At 40.7% G+C, this 23,433-nt stretch overlaps 1 protein-coding gene across 20 annotated transcripts in view; it reads right to left on the reverse strand.

Moving 5' to 3' along the window:
- Nucleotides 1-23,433, reverse strand: part of TCF4 (transcription factor 4) — a 378,467-nt gene that overhangs the window by 224,606 nt on the left and 130,428 nt on the right. For 10 of the 20 annotated variants that reach the window (XM_061131188.1, XM_061131173.1, XM_061131175.1 and 7 more), the window contains 2 exons: nt 21,604-21,700; nt 11,343-11,375 (listed from right to left, as the gene is read on the reverse strand). In XM_061131188.1, the coding sequence (XP_060987171.1) occupies nt 11,343-11,375; nt 21,604-21,700 (130 nt within the window). Of the gene's footprint in view, nt 1-11,342; nt 11,376-18,069; nt 18,076-21,603; nt 21,701-23,433 lie in introns of those variants that run through there. The other 10 variants (XM_061131202.1, XM_061131184.1, XM_061131186.1 and 7 more) reach the window with 2 other exon arrangements.

Genomic DNA, 23,433 nt, shown 5'->3' on the forward strand with positions numbered 1-23,433 from the left:
TGTCTGTCTTTTTCAATACCGTGCTCCAGGATCTAACACACTGCCTGGCACTAAGGAGTATCCAATAAACACTGGCCCAATCAATGGCTCAGAGAATTCTCTAGAAACAATAATAAGGTTCAGTAAACACTTAACAAACACTTAAACATTAAAAACTGGGCAAAGCAGCATAACTCAAAAACAAAACAAAACAAAACTGAGGACTTAAGGGACAGAAAAGATGTCTTGGTTAGTCCAAAACAACTTAAGATAAACTTTGTATAGCCAATGAGCTTGTTTCCTTGAAGGGTAAATTTCAAAGAGGCTAGTCTAATGGATTAACTGGATAATACAAACCTTCAAAATTACCTCCAACCATTCTAAGAAACACAGTTAATCAGCTTCTCCATTCTATAACTTTTTCTATACTTTGAGGTGACTGCTGCTAAGCTTTAGGGGTTTTATTAGTTTTCCTTCTCAACCCTTGATCACCGGTTTTGGCAGGATCCTGCTTTTTTTTGTTTTTCTTCATTCTCCCCTGGGAAATTTATGTCTGTTTCTGGCATCTGTCCCCCATCCTCCTTTGTGAACAGTGAGGTGAAAAATTCATTTATTTTTTAGCAGTGTCTCCACTGCCTGTCAATAAATTACCCTTTCTATCTCTCCGAGGCTTGACAAACCACTTTTCAGACCTCCTGTTCTGTAGGTGCTCTCAGAAATAACTCATTATTATTTATCATCATCTCATAGGTAATCTCTCTTCCTTTTTTCCACTCTTAATTTGGGAATATTTTTTTATATTCTTAACATCTTCCTGTAATCATGGCAGTCTCCTCCTCTATAACACTCCATGTCATCTCTGCCTCTTTCTTAATAAATAATTGCTTTGTGCTCTTTAGTTTCTGATCCTGTTAGCCTGATAGTAGGAATATTATTATAGTGTCTTTATTTTTACATAGTATTAACTTTGGAGCATCTACTTACTGAATCGTATCTCTGAATATGCATGCCTTTTCCCACTCTTTCTTTCACTACTTACCCCCTTTCTTTTTCTCATTCTGCTTTTATAGCATCTAAAGTTCAAGGCTGACTGTTAACTTGTGTTTCAAGGGACAGAAAGGCTACAGTTCTGCCTACACATCTCCTGTATATTTCAGTGTTTAAGTTAATGGTTCAGATAGTATTTGCTATGAAAAACATCGTCTGATGACCAAATCTAGCGCGACAACCGGTTAGGTCTAAACTACTACTTCTGTCACAAATTTGCATCACACCAAATGAGGCTTCCTCACTTTTTCTTTCTCTTCTCTAGTTTGACCACGGACTTGCTGAAACCTCGGCTAGATTATCATCATGCTCTGAAAATACTCTTTAATTCTACACTTCCAATCACACTCTTTGTTTCACATAAAACTTAATCAAGAGGAGTTTCATGTAAGTTTCCACTTGTACATAATGATACATAGCTTAAGCTACATCCAGTACGTATCCCACCACAATTTTTCTTTCTATACCATATTGAGATAAATTGCATTTTATCCACCTCGTTATTTTCCATCATGTCCATATTCTAGTTGTCCTTGCCACTCGATAGGCACAATTTAACTCCTTTTCCACTGCAATTTTTGTAACCTTTAATTATTAGCCAGTATTAGCTTGTATCTGTAATTTCAAGTGATGTCCAGTTCTTCCAAACTAAAAAATTGCTGAAAGAATACCAGGAAATCCCTTGATTTGCTTAGCATATCCATCTAAATGGAATAAACTTCATGCAGTATGTGTATTAAAAATTATTTCTCAAATATAAACTATGCAAAATAAAACAGTCTGAGCTACCTGGGAGATACCAGCTGACAAATACAGTAAAACTGCAAAATAGAAGGATTTTTGCCCCTCCAACATGGAACTAATTGAAGGAGCCAAATAAAAATACTGAGTAATGTAGCCACCAATCAGTAGAAATTCTTCAGCAAGCTACAACATAGTTACATAGTTTGAACTTACATGCTGCCCTTTAATTCAAAATGTGTGTGTGTGTGTGTGTGTAGTCATACCCATTTTAAATAAGTAGAAATTTGCACAAATATAAAGTGACTTTCCTAGGATCACTAAGAAAGCATGCTGAACCAGTCTAATTGGTAATGCTTTTAAGCACCACATTTAACTAGATTTTCTTACAGCACTAATGTTCCTACACTGACACAACTTAGCAGGCAATGTATTTACAAACTATAACAGCCTGAAAAGAATTAACAATGAACAATGTGCAAGATAGTCAATTACAGGCTTAAACTTTAAACAAGCGCTTACAATGAAAATTTAAAAAAAAAAAAAATACTATCTTGGCTATTGGGTCATTTTCCAGGCTACTAACTGCTAAACCCCGTGCAGAACATGCTTCCAATTTAACCATCCAGATTTTTTAAAAAGGCGCTCTGCAGGCAGAATCAAGTTGGTCTTCAATTTGATTTTTAAAACAAGGCAGTTGTACAGAAAACCAATAAGCTTTTTGCTCCAGATTATCTGAAGAAGAAAGAAAAGGGGAAGTAGGTTGTATTTTAAAGACCTTAATTTGTCTGTCTATGAAAGCGAAAAATACAACCTTACTTTGGTTTAGAAAAGGGTAGTAGTTGAATAAATTCTACAGCCCCATCAGCTTCTGTGAAGCAATAGCTCCAAGTCTTGACTCTTTTGAAACAGCATTGGCAATGGTTGCCAAAGCATAAATACTACGCAGGAGGTCAAGATGGCTTTTAAAAGTGACAGAGAAAATTTGAGTGTTTCCTAGCTAATACAAGAACCTCTCAGGTCGTACAAGTAATCAGACACAATGAAAGCTCAAAGTTTCACTCTCAAAATGGCCAGACTTCCAATGGTGTGTGTGTGCTAAATTGCTTCCAACTCTTGGCGATCCTATGAACTGTAGCCAGCTCGGTTCCTCTGTCTATGGGATTCTCCAGGCAAGAATACTGGAGTGAGCTGCCCTGTCCTCCTGCAGGGGAACTTCCCAGACCAGGGATTGAACCTGTGTCTGTTACATCCCCTGCACTGGCAGCTGGGTTCTGTACCACTAACGCCACCAGGGAAGCCCCTTCTAATGGCACTAGATCAAAATCCACACACGAGGAAGTGACCAAAACAGAAGCTAGGTACACAGAAGGACATGGAGGGCTTAAAGCTAAAGAAGTCCTACGCACTGGTGTGATGAACCAAGATGGGTTGACTTTTGGTGATGAAACATTCATACTTCTCATAGACATGACCAAAAACAGGAAGCCAAAGAATGGTTTGTCCACAAAGAAGTCCACAATAGCAAACAGTGTACTAATGTCCCTGAAGACCTGTCACCATTATGACATTTATTATGAAATCAAGTCAGGCTGACCTAACCTGACCTAGGTTCAGGTCAACCTAGACCTTATATATAGTTCCACTGCTCATTTATGAAACAAATTGCTGGATGCTAATTCAAAATCCCTGCAGATGGTGTTGCAGCCATGAAATTAAAAGACACTTACTCCTTGGAAGGAAAGTTATAACCAACCTAGACAGCATATTAAAAAGCAGAGACATTACTTTGTCAACAAAGGTCCATCTAGTCAAGGCTATGGTTTTTCCAGTAGTCATGTATGGATGTGAGACTATAAAGAAAGCTGAGTGCAGAAGAATTGATGCTTTCGAACTGTGGTGTTGGAGAATACTCTTGAGAGTCCCTTGGACTGCAAGGAGATCCAACCAGTCCATCCTAAAGGAGATCAGTCCTGGGTGTTCATGGGAAGGACTGATGCTGAAGCTGAAACTCCAATGCTTTGGCCACCCGATGCGAAGAGCTGACTCATTTGAAAAGACCCTGATGCTTGGAAAGATTGAGGGCAGGAGGAGAAGGGGACGACAGAGGATGAGATGGTTGGATGGCATCACCGATTCAATGGGTATGAGTTTGGGTGAACTCCGGGATTTGGTGATGGACAGGGAGGCCTGGTGTGCTGCGGTTCAAGGGGTCGCAAAGAGTTGGACACGGCAGAACGACTGAACTGAACTGAACTGCATCCATCCCCTCTCTGAGTATATCCAGCCATCAGATTATCATCCTGCAGGAGGATCCTGCTCTTCAGCACCTGGGAGTGCACACAGGGCTCTCCAGGGATCTTGTTTGTCACAGGAACTCTGTACCTGAAAAGTTGTCATGAGTCTAATTTTCATAGTCTCAATATAAAGGCATCCTCTGGAAAACTCCCTGTAAAGGAAATAATACCTCTCAATTTATCTTCACTGTTAACCCAAATATTCATTTAACTTTCTGCATCTATCATCAACATTTAGCTCACCTTGTAATTTTTCGTTTTAATACCACAGGTAGGTGATGGACGCCTAGTACTTTTGTTCAGGGAATCTTAAGATTTTTGTTATTTGTTAGCTTTCAGTTCTTTTCTCATCAGGCCCAATAAGGTAGCCAGTTAATAATGATCAGCCAACTGCAACTTTATATCCTATTTATCACCTGGTAAATTTGGTAGGTCCCACAACTGAAGAACTGTATTTGCTTCTTCCAGCAGTCACAGAAGAACTATTTGTCTTAAGCCTTCTCTCCAGAGGGCAGAATATTGACAGTAAAGACAAGGATCCACAATTACAGAAATGGTTCTCATTAATTATCCTCAACACAGAAGTGAGGGAACTCAGTGGAAGATTAGGTGGAGTCAGGATTAAGCACAGGAGTGGATGCCGCTTCACATCACACAATACAGGCTCTTGGCTGTATTGGCAGTTTCTGCCCAGAAAACACGGGCAGAGGGCACACTGGCAGACCGAAACCAACAAGAAGTATTTAATGAGTGAGGATTAATATGAAGTCCCATTCTACACAAGGAAGTGGAAAACCTGATTGTAAAGCAACTGATATTAAAAATATTTCGTAATTTGAGTGGACTGGGAGCTCAATTTCCAATCAATGCCAAAACATGAGTATGTAAGTGAAACCTCAGGCTGCAGCAACACGAAAAATGAAAGCAGACTCACTGCTGACGAACCCAGACTGGGAATACTGAGTGAAGTGTTGGACTCACTGCGTGCAGAGGGAAAGAGACCAAGTGAAACACACAGAGGACAGTGACCAGGAATACAAGGTGTGGTTTAATCCAGGCTCTGTGATAATGCTACCTGTTTCCCAGCGACACTCTGGGAGGAAGCAAGAATGATCACCGTGGGAAACATGGGGAAAGAGAGAAGAGGTGCAGTCCCAGGTAGCTTCAGAAGAGAAAACTCGTGTTCTGAGCTGACAGCGACAAAACCGAGAACCTTCTGAAAGTCACAGCTGTCTCAGTGCGATGAACTGCCGTGTCAGGAGTGGCTTCCCCAATGCGGGGAGCGCCGAGTGCCTCTGCGGCGGCGGAAGGAATACCTGCTGGGGTCCATCCATTTATGCATTACTCAGCCTGTCACTGCGCCAACAACTTTCCTAGGGCTTCCTCCAGAAAGATTCCTATGTTGGGAAGGAAGCCGATGTAAATCTGAAAGCACACAGGAGAGCTCTAAGTTCCACACCACATCTAAGAACCTACGATGTCTTCCCAAACGGCGGATAAATGAATGTTCTGAAGCAAGGTTCAACCCAACCTGTCTTCGTGGAAGAAAGGAAGAGGAAAGCGAGGAAGAGAAGGAAGGAAGGGAGGGAGGGAGGGAGAAAGGTAGAAGAGGAGGAGGGAGAGAGGATGGGAGGCAAGAAGGAACAAAGAATTTATGAACAGTGTGTTATAGATGAGTGATTAAATATAACACTGAAATGACTGTGTGATCAAATCAAGAATGACCTAGTTTTCTTAGAGAGATCAAGTTTTTATGGGAGATAAAGATGAGATGGATGTATTGTCCCCTTCAACTTAAGTTCTTTAGAAAGCAAAATGATTAATCAGAAAATAGGTTCCCTTTCCCCTCTCTCTGGTAATGGATCCCCTCCCATGACTTCAACTACCAAATATGGAAAACTGTAGGCCAAATCCGCAATCCCCACCCAGAACCACAAGTCAGTTCACCCAGAGATATCTCAGAAATTCATCACCTCCCTGACTGCACTTACCGCTTCTCCTCTCGTAACCCACACCTCAGTGAGTGATAACACCACCCCCAGCTGCCCCAAGCCAGACATCGAGCCAAGGATGACTCCTCCCTTATCCACCAGTTACCAAGTCCAGCCATTTCCTTCCATTTAATACTGCTCAAATTCATATCCTCCTCTTCATCCCCACTGTTCCTGATTCAGTCCATTTTCTCATCATTTCCTCCTGGAATTGCTTTAATCACCTCCTGAGTAATCTCCCTGTCTGTCATGTTGCTTCCTATTCACACTGTGGCTAGAGTGATTATCCGAAACCATAAATCAATCAGTTATTCCACTATTTAAAAGCAACCCTTGAATAGTTCACTACATGCTTCAGTGATAAACCAGGTTCCTTCCCCTAGCATTCAAAAAAGACTCTTCATGTTTTTTGGAGTGAGGATTCTAACCCAGTTTCCCTGTCATTCCTTCCTCTGTGGACCTTATGGAATTATGTCTCAGTCTTCGGGAGCCTCTTCATTCCAGGTTTCCCACGACATCCTCTAGCCCCTACACGTCTGTCTTTCTCTCACCTGACAATTTACTTTATACCTGGACGGTTCCAACTCATCCATCAAGATGGCCCTATCAGCTCAGGCATTATTACTTATAATACAATAAAATTCATATTGATTCATGCAATGACCACGCCCAATGCCCTCCTCTCTTGCCTGCCTGAATCCCAGTGCCAACTAACACTGTAAAAGTTCGCTTTCCCAGCTTCCCTTGCAGCTATGAGTAAATGTCTATTCCAGATTTGAACAATAAGTTGTTAGTAAAATCTTGCTAAAGACCACGTGTTTCTGGGGATGCTTTTCCCCTCCTCCTGAAGGAATGAGATACAATTAGGTATGGACGTTACTCTAATCTCTGCCTCTCCAACTTCCTATTGTGAACTCTGACATGGTTTCTGGGGCTTAGGAGACATCTTGTGAGAAATGCAAGATGAGAGAAAAAGATGAAGGATTAAAATGAGCATGTTGAGGAGAGCAGAAAGGAAAGATAGCAACACTGATGTTGCTGAATCCACACAGGCAACGCCTACCTCCAGACATCCCCTTAAGTGATGGAAAAAGTCATCTTTGTTTGACTAACCTACTATTATCAGGTATTCCATTAGTTGCAGCTGAGCACACACTTAACTGCTATTGCACCTCAGGGAATTCTTGCCATGTTCTCTACAAGGGAGGCAGTGCAGGGTGGCTCAGAACAAGGGCTTTAGAGCTCAGCAGATAAAAGCTTTGAATTTGGGCTCTGCCACTTACTGCACAACACTGGGCAGGTACTTCCATCTCCCTGATCCTCAACTGCACCCCCCCCCAAAAAAAAGGCAATGACAATGCCTGAGAAAGAAACAAGATTATAAGCGTAAACTGTTAGTGGATGCCTGGTATTCGATAAGCACCAGAACATCTCAGCCATTATTACGAGGTAGCTGACGGCTGGTATCCCAAATATATAATCCAACAGCACCTTGTGCACATATTGAATAGCTCCCTAACTCTGTGACTTGACACCCATCTGAATCCTTACTTAGACTGTGGGCCACGCTGAAAGCAAGAAAAGTAGCACGTCACTCTCAGGTACCTAACAGGAGCCTGCCTGACACAGATTTTCCACAAGTACTTTTTCGATGAATCAATGAATGAACCAAAGGCTAATTTGAGTACTGCAGTTTATCCTTTCATTGGCTTTGAGTATAAATAAAATCTATATGGATGGTTAAAAAAAATACATACACTGAGGACCATATGATTGCAGACATACTGATAACACATGAATATTATTTATCAAGAAGATGATCAACCTTTAAAGCAGTAAGATATTCTGCTTTGCTTTCACAAGTATGTGACTTGCTCTTTCCCTCCCTGCCGTAAGGGAGAACTTCTTCCCCATCTAAAAATCCAGAGAGCTAAGATATGAGGTGTCAAAACCACTTGTGACACAACTAAGCCAAAAACAGAATGTGGGATTGAAGTTTCATCTTCTATACTCCATCCAACTTAGCCTCCAGAAAAAGCTCTCCCTCTGAATATTTACTTGTCAGGAAATTATAAAATGAACAGCTCTCATTGTTTTGCAGAGGGGATGATGACAGGGTGAGAGTGGGTAGCTTCCCTGGCAAATTAACAGTCTCCAAATATAGGGCTTTCCTGATGGCTCATTGGGTGAAGACTCCGCCTGCAACACAGGAGACACAGAAGATGCGGGTTTGATCCCTGGGTCGGGAAGATCCCCTGGCAAAGGGAATGGCAACCCACTCCAGTATTCTTGCCTGGAGAATCTCTTGGACAGAGGAGCGTGGCGGGCTACTGTCCAAAGAGTCGCAAAGTGTCAGACACATAGCTTTTCTGGCAAATCAACAGTCCCCAAATGTTAGAATGTGCCCAAACATGTTTTCTAAACCGTGTTTTGTCATCTGCAGTCAAACACGTATAAAACTGTATAGGAATGCTACTTAAATGTGACCACTAAACTAGGTTGCCTTATCACAGTAACCTTGGAAAATCGCCCTTGATGTAAAAACCAGCCCTCCCTTAGTTACTACGATCTTTGCGTGCACTGGGGGCACTCTCTTTTTCCCAAGGGAGGAATACTCCCTCTTAGTAAGGAAAGGTGATCCGCTCTGATAAAACTTTAACAGGTGCTGAAATTTATATATTATATTACAGCCTTACAAGCCTACACTAATTATTAATTATCCACCTAAGTGTACACTGCTTTACACATCCTGCCCCTTAACTAGAGCACTCAGAAAAGCCATTGTACTTTGCCCAACTAACGGACCATATCTTGAACAGCTCAATGGCCTAGCAAATGCAAAGATTTTCCCATCTGTACACTTTACAGTGTTAATGTGGATCCACTGCCTATGCAAACCAACTGTGTTTCCACCGCCACATCCTATCTTGAGGAAAGTGGGTAACTGAGGGAGGGCTAGAAATGGACAATCTCAGCAAATTAGAGCCAATTGATGAAGCAGCTTCCTTAGTGTTTGCAAAGAGCATCAGTCTGCAGTTAGAATTGTAGGGGTACTGGGTTCTCTCATTCTGCTCTGCAAACATTTTCAAGAAGTCACATCAAGGCTGCTTTTTATGCTAGAGCAGGTGTGAACTCAATTCCACCCTTAAACTAGTATCAGCTCAGCTGAGAGAACAGCCGTAAATTTTTATTTCAGAACTAAATGAAACTCATGAGGGTATGGGGCAAAATCTCATTAACTATTAAAATGCCTTTAGAAGACTCTGAGCAAGGCTGCTTTCTTTTGTTTTATTTTCAATTTGGTGTTCAGGCGATATCAGTTCAGTTCAGCTGCTCAGTCGTGTCCGACTCTTTGCGACCCCACAGACTGCAGCACACCAGGCTTCCCTGTCCATCACCAACTCCCGGAGCTATACAGATCTTTAAAATAGACATATTTAGAACTGCCTTCTCTTTGAGGTAACAGAAAAGTTCAGAGTTCTTCCCCCCAGAACACATCTCCATGAGTTAGGTCAGGGGCAGAGTGAGGAGAAGGAGGTCAAAGGAAAAGCGCTGTGCTCAGTCGCTTCAGTCTCATCTGACTCTGAGATCCTGTGGACCGCATCCCGCGAGGCTCATCTGTCCATGGATTCCCCAAGCAAGAACACTGAAGGAGGTTGCCATGCCCCCGGCAGGTGATCTTCCCGACCAGGGATCAAACCTGGGTCTCCGGCAGTGCAGGCAGCTTCTTTACCACTGAGCCATCTGGGAAGCCCCAAAAGGAAAAGTAGGAGATCACCAAAAGATGGTCCAGCAAGCTCTCGTTCCGTAAGTCAGCTTCCCCCCTACCTAGTAAGGAGGATGGGCTTCCCAGGTGGCTCAGCGATCAAACGTCCACCTGCCATACGCAGGAGACACACGTTCAGTCCCGCGGTTGGGATGATCCCCTGGAAAAGGAAATGGAAACCCGCTCCAGTATTCTTGCCTGGAGAATCCCATGGACAGAGGAGCCTGGTGGGCTACAGTCCCTGGGGTCGTAGAGAGTTAGACACGACTGAACGACTAAAACAAGGATGCCTAACAGAGGTTACCCACAGTTACTTAAGCAGTCCGCCAAGATATTTAAAACATTTATGTTCACTGCATTTCAATTTCCAAATAACATTTTCAAGATCATCAATAAATAAGAAAAAGGGAAACTATGCAATGAAAGAAAATAAAAACACACACAATATAAAGTATGAATCTTATCCTGTCAAGCCAAGGTTACAGGATTCCCCAAATCTGAGTATCAGGTTCATTTCCAAATGCTCTGAAAGTTTTGAAGGAGACAAGGTCACCAATAAATTTTCCTCCATGATTTGGTACTGTCCAGTTAAGTACCATAAGTTACACATAAAGAGTTTATGCTTACATCCCAAGCAATCAGATTTGGCTACTGAACTTTTAAGAGCATGGCTTGGTCTGAATAGCCAAAGTGAGGAAGAGGCAGGAGCAATTAGTAACCCAATAATTTCAGAGACTCAGGCAGCCATGCCAATGCTGATACTTCAAGGCTAGAAAATCATACTTTGCGATCAGAATGCTCTAAAATTAGCTTTTTATGTGTCCCTTTCTCTCTAATCCTTCGTTCCTTTTGTCTCCCTTTTCTCCACCAAATGTTATCAGATATTACACAGTTTCTATTTTCATTCAGCTTTTAATATGGCCCATGAGGGGGTGGCATTTAATTAATCACTTCCACATTCTGCCAAAACCCACTACGTGAGTCTCAAGTCTGCGTATTACTTTTGCCAAGCTGGTCAGACCCAACGAGCAGAAAAAGAGCCTAGCGAAAATAAAAGGAGGCACCGTGATCACTCACAGCCACTGAATTTAAGGGCCAGGTATTTTTCCTGGTTTTCATTTAAAGCCAGAGCAACGACTCAGATGAGAAATTCCATCAGACCACTAAACACTACGCAATATCACACAGTGGAGAATGGCAAGTTGGGAGTCAAACCAGAGGCCAGCTAAACACAAGCCTTGGTCAGCCCACCGTCCTCCACTGCCCCCATATTCAGGCTGCAGCGAGCTTTCAAAGCTGTAAGAAAGCTTTCCATGTTTTATTTTCAACATCAACAACGTAACCTGCTATATTTTACACCAATTTAAAGCAAAACTCCCTTACAGTTTTTCCTATTAATAAACACATGCAAAGAACTGGGGAGTGATTAATACACAAACATCAAGACGATGAGAAATGTTTGGGTTGTATCTATTAGGTGCCTGGGGATACATTTAATTCAGTCCCATCTATGTTTCATACCTTTTGCCACTGTTGGTCCCGGGGCTTGATATTCTGCAAGAAGAAATAAAATAAGATCCCCTGAGTATCTCTTTCTATTCAAAATTCACACACACTTCCTTAGGAAGATTCAGAATGCCTTGGGAGTGAAGAGAATGAGAGAATGATGGCATATACACAGGCAACATTCTCTGCCAAGCTTCTCTGGAGACGAATGAACTGCATCGGAAGACTATCCCCAACATATTCCCCAGAACCTAGAAGGTGCATGTGACAGCATTTCCTTGATGAAAAGTGTCCTACCCAGTGGTTACTCGAAATGCAGATGACCTACAATGCAGGTGAAGAAATCTCACCTTGTCAGCACCTTTAACCAAAATCCACACGAAGGTGCCTTCCACCTTACGCAACAATGCAACTTGAGAACATTTAAGGTGGAGAGAAAAATGGCTGGAGGCAAATATGTCCTCAAGGGGCGTATCTGAATTCAACGAAGTTGTCCCCAAAGAGGTACTTATTTTATAGGATTACTGGTTTTTGTGGAATGGCTGAAAAAAAATCTTTATTTTGGTCTTGCTGTCTTCAGAACTGAACATGCAATACTATCTCCAACCGTTCTTGCCCTCGGTTCCAATCTCATTAGAAAGTAAAGGTATTTTCAAATTGCCATCACCCAAGACCCAAGGTCTATAGAATTTTCAACTAATTAAAGACATTAAGTGACCTTCCCTGTTGGCTCAGAGGGTAAAGACTCTGCCTGCAGTGTGGAAAACCCAGGTTCAATCCCTGGGTCAGGAAGGTCTCCTGGAGAAGGAAATGGCAACCCACTCCAGTATCCTGGCCTAGAGAATTCCATGGACGGAGGAGCCTGGCAGGCTTACAGTCCATGGGGTCGCAAAGAGTCAGACACGACTGAGCGACTTCACTTGATCCCTGATCCCTGAGGGCCATTAAGTGACAGAGTACCACTATGCAGTTGTGCAATGGTCTAAGATGACAGCAGAGGGGTTGCTGCAAAGCATATCCCATCACTGTGTGGCTCACAGTGAAGCTGGACCAAGTGTGACCATCCTGGCCTTAGAAACGAGAAAGTCGGTGATCACAAGAAGTTCAGGCGAAGTCCCATCACCAGGAAGCGGAACAGCCAGGATGAAGGCCGCAGCGCCCCCCGAGCCCAGCCCACTACTCCACGGGGCCTCTAAAGACGCCAGCGCTTCCAACAGAGCTCCTCTGCAGCTTTAGTCCTAATGAAGGTTATCATAGGAACAAAGAAAATAGGCTATGGCAATTTTTGAACATAAACTTTTTTCTTTTTTTGGCTGGGCTGGGTCTTGGTTGCTTGCTTTTCTCTGCTTGCAGCAAGCAGAGGCTCCTCTCTAGTTGCGGTGTATGGGCTTCTCGTTGCGGTGGCTTCTTTTGTTGCTGGGCTCAGGACCCAGGGCTCGAGGGTTTCAGGAGCTGCGGCTCCCAGGCTCTAGAGCACAGGTTCAGGAGCCGTGGTGCACCGGCTTTGTGGCTCCACGGCACGTGGGATCATCCCGGATCAGGGACTGAACCCACGTCTCCTGCATTGGCAGGTGGATTCTTTACCACTGAGCCAACAGGCAAGCCCAAGGCTTACAGCATTTTTTTAAAAATGAAGGTCAGTATCGCACTTAAGGTAGACTCACAACTTCTAAGGACAGGAGGTTAAAAGACTCTGAAAATGACTGCTGTTTCTCCTGGAGCTGAGGGGTGATGAGAGGTTTGCCGGGTGTCTGATCTTCCACTCAAGGAACCAGTCAACTGTTCACTCTTGGCTACTGCTGTCCCAGGCCTATTTTCAGTGGCAAAACTCAAAGTAATGCTTTTCCAGTGAAACACTTGAGAGAAAAATTTTGTACTAAAGGAAAACAGCCCTGTTTATTCCACATCCTGCTTTCCTTTCATGATGGACAGCCCCTTCCCCTGCCCACGTTCTCATTAGCCTGATTCCCGCCATGACTGTGATCAGCGGAGGTGGGAAACTTTTGGCCAAAAGTTGGATCCAGCTCTCACCACAATTTCATGCAGTCTTGGCATGCTGGCCAAGATTAAATGTCTTTTGGCTGCTCCTAATCCTCCACATTAAAGATCAACAAATACAACTGTGTACATATTAAAAAAAAAAAAAAAAAAAGGAGAGGCTCTTGGCCCTCAGCGGCAGGCATCCCTGTGTGAGAGCTCCGTGGCGACACGGCAGGTGGCTGAGGGAAGCTCCCGGGAGCCTGTTTGGCAGTGGCCCAGGAGAACAATCTCTGTCTGTCACTCAGTGACACGGCCCGGGACCTTGACGCTCCAGGATGCCAAGCCCACTCTGAGCAGCTACCGCAGGAGACTGTGGGAATGGGCACTGCCCCTGGGCTCTGCCAGAGACCACCAAGGGGAATGGAGGAAAGACTGAAGGGGAAGGCCATAGGCGGCTGGCTGCATGACCAGGAAGCTCTGGACAGCCTGGCGGGAATTCAAGCCGGAGACCTAAGAGGGAAGGCTCTGGATGGTGATGCTATAAAGCCCTTTACTCTGGTTAGTTGTTGCCCTGATCAAGAGATGAGGACAAGGAAAGCACAAGCCTTGGTGATGAAATGACCTCAACTCCTCCTCCCCATGTGCGACTCTCCTACCGCCGTTTTCCCACTGTCTTCCTTTCAGAATTCTTTTTCCGTTCCATGTCTCTTTGTCATTCTCTCTCATCTGCTGACCGGAATTCAGAGTCGAGACCCATTTTCATATTTTGCTTCTCACAAGAAAGCTGGAGCCTTGGTTCTTTATTTCAAAGCTGCCAAGTTGAAAATTACAGATTCTTCTCCTAAAAGAAGCTAAATAAACCCTATAAATTGGCTAAGCATTCTCAGCTCCTTTCCCTCTTGTCTCATCCCATCGAACAGGCTGGTGAAGCAACGGTATAACCTCCCACCCCTTCCAAACTCTGCAGCTGGAGATGGCCATGGATGCAAGAGAGGCAGGGAGATCACATGGGCGGGCTCATCTTTCCCTTCTCCTTGCTGCATCTAACCCAAACCTGACTTCTGAGACTGTGACAGTCATCTTGAGACAATGAGGGAAAGGACAAAGAAATCACAGAGACACAAGCCTAGACTTCAATGAACCGTAAACCAAACCTAGCCATGGTCCACCACCAGACTTCTAATATGAGAAAAATTATCCATAAGCCACCATTAGTCATATTTCCCATTCCCTTCAAGAAAAGCAAGCCTACAGACACAAACAGCTTTTTCCCTGAACCTGACTCTAAAACTATTTATTTTCTCTTAGGGTCAATAACTTTCTATGTGAGAAATCTCTCTCTGATATGTAGAAGACCTACACTTTTCTATGAACTATAGTTTTCAATTAACGTTTTTCTGGTATCAGTTCTTCTAAAGTTTAAAAAAGCCTGATGTGGTCCACCTAGTCTGACTATAAAAGTGTCAAATAGCATTGCTATGTCATACCACAGAGCAGGCAGTCTAATGGAAAGGAAACAAGACTAATGAAAGAGGAACAGAAATGGTTATTGACTGGACAAGAGGAAACAAGTCACCTTATCTGAATGCTGGAGACACACAACTCCTTTCAGTGGCCTTTCAAAAAATATTGATTTTACTTATTTCCTTTCATAAATAATCTGTGGTGTGTTTCTTGAAAACTGAAATCTACAATACTGTAACATGGTCTCTTTCCTGATATTCTGGACAGTCAAGGACACAGAACTACAGAATGAATTTCTAGATGACTGCCTCTGGTTTAAGGTTTTCTTCCTGACAGAGTAACATGTAGGCCTGACTTTAATTTATGGGCTTTTCATTTAGGGGTTAGACCCAAATATCTGATTTCCCTGATTGATTCATGAATGAACCCCTTCAAGAGCCATTTACTGAGATACTACAACTCTGTGCCAAGCACTGGCCCAGCATAATACTTTTCTCCTGGTGATGTAACTTAATGAGTTATTATTTTATCCCTATTCGACCCAACCCCTTACCTACAGTTTGGAATGAGCTGAGGTAGAAAAGAAATATCCATGAATCAGGCTCTAAAGAATTACATTTGGAAAACACATCACTAGTAAAGTTACTTGAAGGTATCACAAAATAGAGATGAATGGATTAGACAGGATGATAAAACATCTCTAAACATAAAATGTAGTATAAGCAGAAAATGGCATACCTAAAAGATCAATGGAACATCAGATGAGAAAATTACCTCAGAGATCATCTAAAGGCTTGCTCCTCCAACTCAGTTTAAAGGTATAAAAAAGATCTGACCTGACGACCCACAGACAGTTGTAGCAAAAGAGAGTAGAAAAGTCAGTTCTCTGGCTCCTAGCCTCTATCAAAATCAGAATTAACTATATCATTGGAGATAACACTAAAAGAATCTTATTTGTTAACACTTCATTTTAAATTAACATTAAAAAAAGAAAACTCCCAAACAATGCTGACAAGAAATAAGACCATTATTAAACATTTCTTCTCTCAGAAATTGCTTGCTACCACATTATTGGTCTAACAGCTAACAGACAATATCAAGATAACCTCGAGCTAAAAAGTGTCATTAAAAAAAGAAGACGTCAAAAATGCACAGACATCCCTAACTGAAGAACTTGTAGCCAACCCGCTATCACTATTCAACTTCAGAACAATTTAAAAGCGAACTAAAACGTTCAGAGCTGACATGTACATCCACAATTTCATTTTCACAAAATTATGAAAGTATTATTTGACCTCTGGCACTTCAAACATCAAATAACAGTCATTTTTGTCCAGGTTTTGTTATTTTCAAATATTTACATTCCAACATGGGAAGGAAAAAACCCACTGAACCAAGAGGTCAAGTAAAATCTTACCCATGCTTTCAAAAAACGGTGTTTCTTTGTGGTCATTCTTTTCTTTCGTACTTTAAAGTTTTCAAAACTGTTTTCCTCGTAAGAGCCTCTTCCTTGGGTATTTCCAGTTTTACAATGAAAAGAAAAACTCCCTCTATTAACATGTACTCACATTCTCCGTTTTACAAGAAGACTGTGCCACTGGCCTCTGCCACTGGGATTTGAAAGCGCTCACAACACTTCACCTTTATGCTGGGCTAAACTCAGGGTAGCCATAAACACTTTGAAGTAATACAAACCTAAATATTCCTGCTCGGCAAATGGAGCAGTGGAAGTGAATTCTAATGAGCCAGCAGCTGTCACAATATGACCACAGTAACCAAATCAAAATATCAACCGCTAACCCAGATGAGACTCAAAGGTCATCCTGTAAGCCAGCAGCTCTCTGCAGTTCAGCCTGAACCACAATCTAATCCTGCAGTAAAATGTTTCACTGAGCTAGTTCAGAAACCAGTTACTCTACATTGGGAAATTATTCTGTGCACTGGTGGAGTACCACGAGTGGGACAAGAACCAAATACCACAATAAGGAAACCGAACCATTCACAAGGGGACATGTAAAAACGCAGCCGCTGATGTCGAACTAAGCTGCACCCAACCATACCCAAGTATCACTTCTCACATCCTTCAGTTACCAGTGCATGTCTATAACCTTACTGGCATCTTTCTCACTCAAACAATCTGGTTTTCAATTAAAACTCTGGAACAAAAGAAGAAAAACACATGCTTAGGTCCTTCCTCAGATCAAAAAGTTGTGGCTAGAAAATATATTGTCTCCCATTGTAAAAAAAAAAAAAAAAATGGGCAATTACCTGCAAAAGTTTTAATGTTTGGCAAACACAAGAAACAAACAGGAATGATTTTAAAAATCCATAGTCTTTGCATAGAGTTCTTGCCAGGATTTTCCAACTATTCCTTAACATATAATCCTCTTAAAAACACAAGGCTCAGTGCCATGGTCCCTTTGACCCATTAGCATATTCTGAAAGCTACCCACTGACCACCTGTAAAGGTTTCATCAAACTGTTTAATAACTGTAGTGAACAAGTTTCCAACAGATCAAGTGTACATTATTATCATTAATGATCATACATGGTCACAAAGAAGTGATTAGTTCTCTCCAGATACAAAACAGGGCAGGGAATTTCAAACAAGTAAAAATGCAAACTGGCTTGCCTGTCTCTACCCAAGGGAAAACAGTGAGTGAGGACTCAGCAAGTGTCAAGTAAGAGTCTACTATACAAATACTGAACCATGGTGTTGTACACCTGAAACTAATATATGTCAAGGACTCCTCAATAATTTTTTTTAATTTAAAAAGAGAACTGTATGAATTGGTCAAGGTAGGCAGGCAGCTAGATGACCCACTGCTGAAATCTCTCAATTCCTCCAGACCTCTCCACACTAAAAGAAAAACAAAAGGCCATGCACACTTATTTTTTAAAACAACAAATTTGGGGCCTTCTTTCTTTTGTTTCTTTTAGTTATGTTTTTCTTTAAAGGATTTACACAATGTCAACTTCCAAAACTCTATGTGGCAACTTTAAATACAGACAGCAAAGGAGGGGAGAGTGCGCCCTGACAAACGAAGTGTCATTATTAATTCTTCAAGCACAATAGCTGCGTGTGTGTGCGCGCGTGTGCATGTGAACATGTGCTTGCATGCAAGTGCACTTGTGTCCATTTGTTTATTTTTAGTTTAGGCATTCAAACAATCAAGTAAGGCATTGTATTCAGATGTGCAAGCTTATTTCTAAAGGAGGTAAATTAACATAAACACTACTACTCTTATAAGTTATATACCACTTTGCATAAATTTGAGATACACAAATAAATTAAATTTTTGTATTCTGGTATCAGAGGTAAGTATTAGATTACAAAAACAAACATTTATGCAAAATCATTCATGTGAAGTCAAAGAGTTCAGACCTTTAATAAAGCATTTTGTTACCTTAAAAGAGTTTATAGCAAATGTTAGCAATGCCTGCATCATTTCTTCAAAATACTGTACTGCCATAAGAACAAAATGTAGAATAAGTCGCTACCCAAAGAAAAGAGTGCTTCAGTATTTTTTTCTTTCTCTGCAATAAAATAAAACCTCACTAAGTGAACAGTTTACCAAAAAGAAATAGGTCATCTGCAGTTAATAACTCTTTCCCGTAAAATTAGTGTCACTTATTTCTGTAGCAGACGCCTAATTCAGTCACAGACTTGATTGATTTGACAATAGAGAATCTGGTCCAATAAAGTGGCTGATTTATTTCCGATGCTATAGCTTTTACCCTAATGTGACATCAGAGCAGAATGAAATCTTTGACAGGTAAAGAAATCCTTTACAGTTTTTCATGAAAACCAAAGCTTCTGAAAGTGGATAGTGGATTGTTGTCCAAAACTTAAAGTCTAATATCTTCTTCTGGTAGAACGAAAACTTCCACAAACACTGTAACACAGAATATGGATTTGGACACAAAGAGTAGTTTAGAATATACTATATATGCTGTAAATTCAAATTGCTGGCTATGCGAATAGGTCTTATTTCATCTTTGTGTTCGTTTGTAAACTGGTTGTCTTTAATTTTTTTAAAACAATCTAGCTTCTCTTTGTAAAGGTACAGCAAAGCACCAAGCATGGCTCATTTCAAAAGTGGTTTCATTTTAAATCAACAGCAGCTTGGGCAAAATCAATGAGCATCTTTGTTCCCTGAGTCTAGCCCTGAGATACTCAAGCCAATCAAGAAGGCATTTGGGATGTGAGAAATTATCCGGGGGTGGGGGGCAGTTAATGCAGCATCCTAGCAAGTTCTCTAAAAATATTTTTAATTCCTTTCCAAAGTAAAAATGCGAGGAATTTCATAATAGTTTAAATGCCTTTTTCTCTCTTCTTTTATTTTTTTTGCACACTGCGCCATGCCCTCTCTCTCTGAGGGCAACTCCTCTGACCCTAGTCTGACACTGCACCGTTAATGTCAGATAAACCATTTAGCCCAAGCACAATTCTTTTCTGTGCAAAAATCTGCTTGAGGTGGAAAATGTAGCAGTTTGTAAACAATAAAGAGCCATGTTTCAGACCAGACAGCTTATCTAACAGAGAAGTCCTTTCATGGGGAACAGTGGGTGGGAGCCTCCGGACATAGTAGCATTTCCTACCACAATGCAGGAGACTGTCTTGGCCTCCATATTTAAGGGTTTAATGGGAAGGAGGGCAGACGGGGTAAAGAACACAGCTGACATGGACTTTCAGCTTAAACAACAACTAAGTGAAGAGAGTCAGCTCTCTGAGCTCCGGCTGTGGACGCTCAGCCCACTTATATTTTAAATACTATTTGAACTGGAAAAAAAAAAACACAACAAACTTGGTTTGTAAAACAGCTGCCCAAGAGGACACACAAACAAGAATGATTCTTTGCTATCTTTGTATTGCTTGGTGTCTTCTGTAATATTAATTTATCAACTTGTTATTTAGGAAAACATTTTTTCTTGGACATAATATAAACTTCTAAATATGAGTAGTAATTTATTTATCCCATTTTATCCTCATCAGAGGATAGTTTTAGAATTCTTCAGGACAATTCTCTAAAATACTCGTTAGGTGTTACTTTTCAAGATGATTATTTTCAAGTTAATCTTTTACTTTATGAAGTTGGATAAGGATAAATAGAGAAAGGATAGTGTTAGAATTTAAAATTACTGCTATTGTCATTGAAGAATGTAACGTTGTTCTTTCAAATATAAGGTGACAAATCACCTGCATCTGCCTATCCTGGAAACAGGAAACACTGCATCTCATCATGACTCATTTTAAAAAGCTAGGATTCTGGCTTTAGCTACAGAGTTAAAACATAAAAGTTACTATTTTAAATTTAAAAAAATAAGAAAATATAAGAACAACCCATGGTCAAATACAGCTTTGAGATCCTGATTCTCAAATTGGGATGACATTTAATCACCCATTGAAAATAAATTCCTAGTATTTCTCTGCTTTGACTACTGTGCATTTAATACCTGAAGTCCCTGTAGATGGATTTGACAGTGATTTCTGAAAAGATGACTCATACTCAAGAGTGATCTACACCTTAAATAACAAGTATCGGGATGAAGTGAGGGAGGAGCATTGAAACACACACTCTGTCACATGTGAAATTAAACAGGCAGCGGGTATTTGCTGTATGACGCAGGGAGCTCAAACCCCAGGGCTCTGCGACGACCTAGAGGCGTGGGATGGGGTGGGAGGCGGGGAGAAGGTTAAAAGAGGAAGAGTATGTATGTATACCTAAGGCTGATTCATGTTCATATGTGGCAGAAACCAACACAATATTGTAAAGCAATTATCCTCCCATTAAAAATAAATTTAAAAAATTATAAATAATAGAACAAAGTTAACATTAATTTACAAAAGCAAGTATAGTAACCAAGGCTTAAAAATTAGGACATTCCTCAGAAGCATCTGCAATTATGGTTTCAGAATGATATATGTATGGCTGCATGTCTTCCTTGGAGTACAGTTCAACAGCTTCTGCCAAGAAATTTAACCTCATTTATTGATGGATTCGCAACAGGATTTGGCCAAGTTGAGAGATTTACTAATATTGTTAACGCTCACATTTATTAGAACAAAGATCTTTTTTCCCCAATCAAAACTAAAGTAACCAGCTATTGGGACCTTTTAAGTCATTATAAATTGTCATTTCATTGCTCAAGATGCTGCTTTTTTGTTGTTGTTAAATCCCTACAGGTAGTCAAAGCAGAAAAAATATGCTAAGAATTCCAACAGAAAAGACGCTGGAAACACAAAGCCTGTCTCAAAGTACACGTAGGTCACTTCATGAAGCAGGATGGGGACCTCCTAGGTCATTAGCACTAAAGTTCACACCTTGATAAATACACAACCAGACTTTACAATTCAACTTGAACATGCTACTTTGATTTAAGCACACATAAACCTATTATTACAGGAATTTCCATGACCCCTTTCATAAAAGTTCAAGCTAACACAGACTTTATCTCATTCCCACCTGATAGACTCAATGATATTATATATTTAAATATTCACCATTTTCACTTCATCAGCCTTAACCCTGGAAAACTACTGCTGCAACAATGAATTGGGAGAAGTGCTTTACATCTAAGGAACACAAATTTTCCACGTAGATTCAATATCACTGAAATTAGGTAATTCCACACAGTTGTAAAACTTAGTCCTGTATGCACTATTACCAAGCAAAGACCATCAATATTTTCTGCAATTTAAAATTACTTTAGTGAACTAGCTAAATAGCTAAGTTCTTAAAAACAGAATCTGTGTCTGGGCTTGTATTCTACCTTTGATGGTAAAACATAAGCATTCCAAAAACTCATGTTAATTTAAAATTAGTCTTACTTTGTATTCTGGAATTGACAAAAGGTGGAGAGAGATTGTCATGTGACCCAAGGTCCCTGCTGGTCATGTGGTCATAGGGAGTCCCATCTCCATAGTTCTGTAAATAAAATAACAGTGTAAATTTAAATTTGCCATGAATCAATCAGCACCCAAGTCTGACTACTGACACCTCTCTGACCCAAAGAAATTGGAGCCCACCATTCTCACCCCAGCACCTTATTATAAGAAAGCTGCATCTTCCCAGGTACAGTGTATAAGAAGGGCTCTGAAATTTGCAGAGTTCATATTTTCCCCAAAATCATAGTGAAACTTGGGGGAATAATAATAGTGGAGCCAATTGCATTAAGATATTATGATCAAATGAAATAATGCAAGTAAAGCACCTGATACCTATAAAATATACTGTAAATAGTAATTATTATTTTGATAAGCCCACATTATTTTTTTAAAAAAGAGAGCAAAATGTGCTATGGGAAAGTTATTCATAACCTGCAATGAACTGCCTTTGGAAGGCAAAGGTAGGACCTTGTAAATAGCAGCATTTGGTTTTAAGATATTGAAATTTCAGTGTTTTGTTATAGATGTTATTGTGGTTGTAAAAGAATTAGATCATTCCATTAGAAACCAGCTACATAAGAATGTTAAAATTATTACAACAGGACTGTAAATGAATATCAGAATTTAAGCATAAATTCTGGATTTGGACAAAGTATGCCACAAAAAAATAGTTTTAAAGCAGACGCTAATCTTTGGAAATTTGTAATTACTATGATCATCTCATGATTTAAAGGAGAATTTTAACTTAAAATAAGGTTTTTAAACTGCCCAGTCACTTGTTTTTAATGGAGGAGTTAGATAACATACAGGAAAGAGTTAAAATCATCTAAATCATAGGGTTCAAATTTTAGATTACTAAGGTACATAAAGTGACCAGAAAGGAAAAAAAAAAAAATGTCATGCTGCTCAGCTGGCTGCACTGTCCATAAAGACTAAGTCAAATTTACTCAGAGGTATCAGTTGGTATGTTAGCCAAAGGGCAGAATCCGCCCCCATGAAAAGGATGGATACTGTATGAAAAATGAAAACACACATCCCTTCACTAAAGAAGTGACAGGAACTACCCCATTTTTCAACCGCCATTCCTCAGATATAAAAAAGCTAACTTGAACGATACTGCAATGGGATGCTGCCGGTACATCAGGGCCTAAGAGGATGTCACATTTTAAATATCTATCGTTGCTCTTACACTCACTCTTTCTATACCAGACATTGGTATACTAATTATCATTTATTCAGTATCCTCACCCTACAGAGTTATTAAGAGCTTAATATACATTATCTAATTTAAAACCCAGCACAGTGTCTCAAGATGACTGGAAATATCACCACTTGAAGATGAGAAAAGAGAGACACCTGGCCCCTGGCTGTCTGATACAAGCCAGCCACAATAAGCTGTCTCATGCCAGCTCGCTGCATTTAAAAAATACAAATTACAAAATATTGAGTCAAAGTTATCCACTAATGAATTCCCTGAAAAAAAAAAAAAAAAGGCCAGACGATTCATGAAAACCAAATAAAAGTCAGGACGATCCTAAATGAACCTCCCTCTCAGAAGACCAATTAAAAGAACTACATGTTGTATTAAAATGAGAAAGCATAAGACATTAAGTTCATGCGAATGAACTCAACAATAAGAGGGACATTCTGTCGTCTCCTACACTTGCTGTCAAGGGGAATGGATTGATTCCTGCAAGTGAGGACTGTAATGTGAGGAGGAGGAAAGATTTCCTCAACCCATCCATAGAATGCAGGAGAATCTGAAACTCGACA

Source organism: Dama dama, chromosome 27 (assembly GCF_033118175.1).
Source record: "Dama dama isolate Ldn47 chromosome 27, ASM3311817v1, whole genome shotgun sequence".
NCBI classification, from domain to species: Eukaryota; Metazoa; Chordata; class Mammalia; order Artiodactyla; family Cervidae; genus Dama; species Dama dama.